The sequence below is a fragment of the Brachyhypopomus gauderio genome, chromosome 13 (assembly GCF_052324685.1).
Source record: "Brachyhypopomus gauderio isolate BG-103 chromosome 13, BGAUD_0.2, whole genome shotgun sequence".
NCBI classification, from domain to species: Eukaryota; Metazoa; Chordata; class Actinopteri; order Gymnotiformes; family Hypopomidae; genus Brachyhypopomus; species Brachyhypopomus gauderio.
In genome coordinates, this window is record NC_135223.1 from 2,792,387 (window position 1) to 2,799,523 (window position 7,137).

The window sequence follows — 7,137 nt, forward strand, 5'->3', positions numbered from 1 at the left end:
GACATTCAGGAGCTTTTATAACGTTTTTGGTAAAGTCAGGCAAATCAGTTTGAGGCATCTTTAAATTTTGGCCGCCATTGATCTAAATGTTATATTTTCATGCGTTTCCCATGAAAGTCACGGAAACGTCAGGGATTTTGACATTTTGCTTGTTTGAACCATGATTGTTGCATGACTCCTACAACAAATGACTGACAACACTTGTCTCCTTTCTGTAGCAACATCATACTTCAAATTACAACACATAACTATTTGCGTTTATTGCTTTATTGATTCGCTGTGTATTGATCTAACAAGCGGTGGTTTCGTGTTTTAACCAGAGACCGTATATGGTTTTAACAAGGAACTGTTTGCACGCCTTCGCCACTCTCACATAAATGAAAAGTTTTAGCTACGCCCCCGCGCGGCTTGGTTGAGAAGTACAGTTCACAGTGGATTTCAATTTCACTTTCACTCTTTGTGCTGACTAACCGTGCGACGCTTCGTGTTTCATCGGATATAATTGTTTTATTTTCTTGCGTCGTACTTGTTTTAAATTGCAGATAGGTAAACTAAATATATTCGTTGCAACAATGGCTTCCTTAGACATGAGCCCTGCGTCAAAGAAAGAGGTAAGCGCAAAAGTGTCGTTTGTCGTTGACCTGAACAAATGTGGCCTAACCGACGTTTTGTCCGTATTTGACGTCTTTTCGAGCTGTATAACATGCTTGCATTAACTATGCGCCCCGTCAAAGCATGGGTTATGTGTGTATTCGTTAATCGTGAAGAGTTTATGTCTGCTCACAGGTTGATGGATTTACAAAGAAACTCACCAAAGAAGTAAGTTTGAGATCCCATTGACCTGTATTACCTACACTCTGTTCAGTCTATAGCTGTAATAAATAAGGTGCCATGCCTTTTACAGTTAGTTATAAGATCCACCACATCGCCACTTTTACACGTTTGTCTTGTACCGTGGTACATTTTGTGACCATCAGTTCTGATCACACAGAACTGACCAAAAAAAGGATTGTTAGCTGATAGGTATGGCTGTGGAGGAGTTGTACCTAATAAAATGATCATTTGTTGTTGGATTCTTTTCAAAACCTTGTTGAGTTTGTATAGTTTATAGTACTATCGCTCTACAGCTCTGTCTTTAAGTGAACATCTGTTTTCTGTTGTAGGCAGAACAGCTAGTTTCAACTTTCTTCCCTGAGAAGATTGCAGAGATGGACAACTTGTTGCAGGTATAGTGTCCATTATGGGTGGATGACATCAGTTAATCTTCATATAATGCTATTTTCCACTATCTAGACAACTGAGCTAGCCTGAAAGGTATTTAAATTATTTAAATATTCTAGATAAACTAATGTAGTTATTAACATGCTGTTGTTGTCTTTAACATTTTAATTACTATAATTGAAAAACTAATTCTACTTGAAAATGAAAGGAGTTTTCCATCAGGATAAAACTTTTGGAGAGGATAAGTATTTGTGTCATGGGTAGAACATGTGTAGAAAAAAAGGAAGGAAATACCCAGAACAGAAAATGGGTATTTAATAACATAAAAGCTGCTCCAACAGAAAACGCCATGCATAAAATACTAAATAATAATAACCAGCCACTCACTGATACAAATAACATATATAGGGACAAACAACTCTCAGGTGGAGAACTCACTAATGAGTACCACCCACCTGAGGGGCGTACACACAACGACACAGTGCAGGTAATGGGTACCACCCACCTGAGGGGCGAACACACAACGACACAATGCAGGTAATGGGTACCACCCACCTGAGGGGCGTACACACAACGACACAATGCAGGTAATGGGTACCACCCACCTGAGGGGCGTACACACAACGACACAATGCAGGTACTGGGTACCACCCACCTGAGGGGCATACACACAATGACACAATGCAGGTAATGGGTACCACCCACCTGAGGGGTGGGAATAAAACAACACAAAACAGGACAACACAAACACTGCCGCAGTTGATGGAGGCGGCCAGCAGTGGGTCTCCGTACAGTGACATTTTGGATATATGTGCATAAAATAATTTTAAAACAAGACCTCTGTAATGGCTATGACTCCTTTGATGGCAGTGGATACTAGATTTACACATTTGTGTTGCACATATTTTTGAAACATATTTATCTATGCCAATTATGACAAAGTAACATCTTGAATGCAAAATAGTGATACATAATAATTATAATAAGAGTAATTTGGCTTTGAACATTAATAGGCTACATGCATGTAAAGTGTCACTGCAAGAAGGCCTTTGACAGGTAAATGCCAGGGTATTAGTGAGTAAATACATATACTTTTCATACATTTTCATACATATTTGAAAAATTCACATGAAATTTGACATTGTAACAATGCGGGGCTAGGAAGCGGACACAAGTGTTGGACAGAGCCGGGTTTATTACCAGGGGCTAAACAGGAGACGTTGGCAGGACCGACAAGAGGGGGCGGAGCCAGATATGACAAACATGGCACAGGATTTGACAAATGACATGGTGGATTTGGATAGGACTAAAATTACTGAGGAATAATTACATTGCCACACCATGGCATGGAAAACTAATCCCGTCCAAATAGCATTGGCAGTTATTTCAGCAATAAGTTGTTTTGGATAGAGCACCACTACTACTACAACTACTAGGAGCGAACCCCAGTGGCTTCTGGGAGCTGTGGTTGGTGCACACAGGTCCTGGAGTGGTGTGCACACATGGGATCCTCCTCTCCAAACTCTTGTTCCAAGTTGGAATCTCCAAGTCTCTCCTCTTAGAAAATTGTAGTTATTGCTCCTCTTATTGTAGTTATTGCTATTATTATATTAATGAAAATATTGGCTCTCTGTAGATACAGTTTTAATAATACTGTACAAAAAATTATATCAGGATAGTTTTTTTTTACCCACCTAAAAGATGAGAACTGAGAAAGGCTTTAACTACAAATACCTTCACCACTCTGTGACACTTCTTGGTTTTTCAACTTTGCACACACATTAAGCTCTTCCAGTGGTCTATCTTCAGCTATTGCTATCAAGGAGCAGATCACAACAAATCTATGTGATAATGCATTACATAATGCACTGGTCCAGGCGGATAGTTGACTTCTTATAGATGTATTTTTTTCAGAAATCACACTGGTATATTTGAAGCATTACAAGTTTTGGTAGGAACCAATAAGGAATTGAACTCTGTTTTTTAAAACTGATACGCAGTTCCAAACCAGAACCATATTTTGGATTTTAGAACCTGTTCTAAACCGGAAATGAGTTTCGATACCAAACCCTAGTTGGGGCAAACTCACATATAGTTTACAGAATATAGTCACAGAATTTGAATCTAAACCAACTCCTTTTATTTCTAATTCTTTGTTTTGGCCTGTTTCTGATTGGCTGTTTATGGGCTCACAGCATCCACTGTATGGCAAAATCCATATCGTGACACTGCATAATACCAGTTTTCAATTTAATACAGGCATACCGCCAAGCACATGTGTCCAGTATTGATTATGTAGATTTTTACGTTTTGTTTTACTAAGATGTCTGTTCTTGTGTTAAGGCTTCCTTGTCCCTGGGTGACTTCTCAGCCCTCAGGGCTCCATTGGACATTCCTATACCAGACCCTGCCAAAGAAGAGCTTAAGAGAAAGAAGAAAGAGGAGGTAGTTACATTTAAAGTCCTGGAGAAAAAGATTACATTTGATTACATTAGTTCATCACCATCATCACACTCAGAGAAACAGATCAATACAGACTTTTAAACATATGCAAATGTATATATATGAATGGGGCACATATGTGTTTGTACATGTATGCCTTCTATCCACAGAAAGAAGCAAAGGAGGGAAAGGGAAAGAAAGACAAAGATGGTGATGAAGAGGAAGGTACATTTTGATGTCCTTAAATCTGGTTATAGTTTGTAAAAAAACATTTACACTGATACAATGATAGTATGAAGTTAAAGTTAAAATCCTTTTAAAATCTGTCTGTAATTGCAGCACACTACTAAACTCAGTGGTGTTGTTTTACAATTGTACATCAATTCTTTTGATTTAAATCATTAATTACATCAGTATTTATTAGACCTGATCCCTTTACTGCACAATTCACTGTTCCAATCATCATCTAACCATTGATTAATTATATTTTAATTTAGCGGAATAGCTTGGTAAATAACAAAGATGAGTTGTATCAGACATATTGTTAGCTATAAGAACACACTAAATTGTGTAGTGGTATTTCAGTACTAAAACTGAGACACTAAATAACACACAAATAATATTTGAACCAAATAAAGTGAGTGTTTCTTTAATCCAGGAGGCCCTCCTTGTGGTCCAATTTCCTGTAATGAGAAAGTAGAGAGTCTCATCAAGGAGATTAAGCCCCACATTCAAACTCTGAAGGAAAAACTCAATACAGTAAGACTTCTGGCTTTAGTTTAATAAATAGTTCATCTTATTTTGAACTCTTCTGTAAATGCAGCATATGTCTATGTTCAAAAGTTCATTCCAAATATGACGAAAAAGATCCATACATTTGGTTTTAGTAAATGTCATCATATTATTGAGTGTTATTGGGAAACGTCCAATATGTGTAATAATCTCAAACAACTCTGTAAGGTGTCAATGTGGGTGCAGCTACAAATCCCCAGGATTGAGGATGGGAATAACTTTGGTGTGGCTGTACAGGTAGGTTTGACTTATTTCTGTTCTGAAGTCTTACCTCTTTTAAGAATATTTGGGTGTATTTATGTTGGTTGTCTAAATAATATGCCAAATATGTAATGTTTGAATAATATACATTGATGAACCTATCATTTAAATTGTTATACAACAGGAGAAAGTATTTGAGCTATTCACAAATACTCGAACCAAGATTGAAGGATTCCAGACACAGATCACAAAGTAAGAGGCACATTGTTCATGCAAATTCAAATAGATGCTTATCTGTATGTAGTTTTCCTTTGACTGCATTTAAAAATAACATTATAGTCAGCATTTTTTTGATATACTGCTTAGGGGCAGTCTGATCTGGTGGTAGGGAACTGGTCTTGTGACCAGAGGGTCGTAGGTTCAATTCCCAGGTCTGAGGCCATGATTGAGGTGCCCTTGAGCAAGGCACTTAACCCCAACTACTCCCCGGGCGCCGGGCTGCCCACTGCTCTGGGCACGTGTGTACTACATCGCCCTAGTAATCACTAGTGTGTGTGCTCTAACTGCACAGATGGGTAAAAAGCGGAGGACAAATTTCGATTGCAGTGAAAAATCACAATTGACAAATTTGTGTGTGTGTGTGTGTGTTTAGGTATTACAGTGAGAGGGGAGACGCTGTAGCCAAAGCTTCAAAACAGCCCCATGTGGTCAGTATTGCTACTGTAATATTCATTGTGTAGAGAAATCTTAAAGACTTTTAATGGGCAAATCCATAGTCACAATCCGTAAAACATTCCATGGGTCATTTAGAGAGAGAAATGAGTTAGACATTTTAAACACAATATGCACTGAAACAAACAAAAAAAGTGAAATGAACAGCTAGACATCAAACAAAGACCAGCAACTCATAACTAAACACACAGGGATCAAATACAAGACACTAACTAGAAATAAAACATGGAACACACGAGATCAATTAAGAGGGGAGGCATTACAAAATACCAGGCGGGGAAAACCGGAATGAAAACAAAAGCACATGGAACATGACAGAGACTTGACAGACTGTAACGAACCAGAAGAGCGGGCTGGACGCAAGTGAAGACTAGGCAAAGATTTATTAACAACACTGATAGACTTACACAGAACACACATACCTGACACCAAGAATAATCAAACACCACCAACCATAGGAACCAAATAACACGAACGGAAAGAACTAGGCAGACATGACTAAAAAGAAAGACATGAACAAGCAAACAACTACAGAAACCAAAATCACACCAAGTACTTCTAAAAGAGAATGCAAATACACAGAACAAGGAGTACATACAGGCTAGTATTAATAACATAGATGAACAAGATCACAAACAGCATACAAACAAGTGATACTTACAATTTTTTATGTGAGCCACTGAATTTAGTTGATTATCCAGATTGCAGATTGCATTCGTATCCACAAGGCTGGGTCCACAAATGTTCAATAGGAAGGATCAGTGGTTGGGACTGCTTAACATGTATCACTTGGAATTAGGGACATTCACATCAGAATTATCATTTGTTCTCTGTCAAAGTTAGGTGAGCATATTTGTTGTGTTACAGGGAGATTACAGACAGCTTGTTCACGAATTGGATCAACATCAGTACTCTGAGCTACGCATTGTGGTCCTGGAGATCCGCAATACATATGTGAGTTAAAGCTTTGAATCTGTGGTTGTATTCTACATGTTACCAAATATTTCTTGCTTGATTACTTGACTAGCAAGTGATGGATTTTTATTATGTTTTAACTCTAGGCTGTGTTGTTTGATGTCATCAGCAAGAACTATGACAAGATTAAGAAACCCAGAGGAGACTGCAAAGCTCTTATCTACTGAGAAATAAACCCAATCTGGGTTGGCAATTCATACAGACATAAAGAAACATATCATATCAGATTTCTTTTAAAGACGCCTCCACAGACTAAATATTGCACTGTCTTCAATCTAAAATTTCATTCCTTAAAAATGTGCTTTTGTTTAGATTTGAATAATAAAGGTGTGGAATTTTATAGCAGTGAAATCCTTCTTATGTGCATCACATTTTTATGTAAGGGGAAATTGTTTATACTTAGATACGAAAACAGATCCAAAAACCTGACAAACATATATAAGATATCTGACCCCAAAAATATCTCAGTTAAATATAAATGTGAGGGAATTCAACTGCAGTTAATAATGACAGTAATTCATATTCAGAAAACTATTTATCCCCATTGTCACGCGCTCGAAGGAGGAGACACGACGAGTGACGTGCGGTGCACATGAAACTTTAATACAAAAACACAGACGTGAGCTCCGTGCGGAGGATGAGCACAGGACTGCTGACTCTCACACAGACACGAAACTTAAGACAAAGACGAGCACAAGACACTGCGCGATCACACATTAAATAGGTGATTAACACAGACCCTCGTGATCTCGAGACAAGGCACAGGTGCGACAA

At 38.1% G+C, this 7,137-nt stretch overlaps 1 protein-coding gene across 1 annotated transcript; it reads left to right on the forward strand.

Annotated features, from left to right (window-relative positions):
• Nucleotides 1-421: 421 nt before the first annotated feature.
• On the forward strand, nt 422-6,703 carry psme1 (proteasome activator subunit 1). Its single transcript, XM_076970999.1, has 11 exons — nt 422-611; nt 787-819; nt 1,164-1,226; nt 3,565-3,666; nt 3,834-3,888; nt 4,322-4,422; nt 4,624-4,692; nt 4,841-4,908; nt 5,309-5,363; nt 6,256-6,342; nt 6,450-6,703. Exons 1-11 carry the CDS (start codon nt 573-575, stop codon nt 6,528-6,530), a joined length of 753 nt encoding a protein of 250 aa, XP_076827114.1. The 5' UTR covers nt 422-572; the 3' UTR covers nt 6,531-6,703.
• Nucleotides 6,704-7,137: the final 434 nt, after the last annotated feature.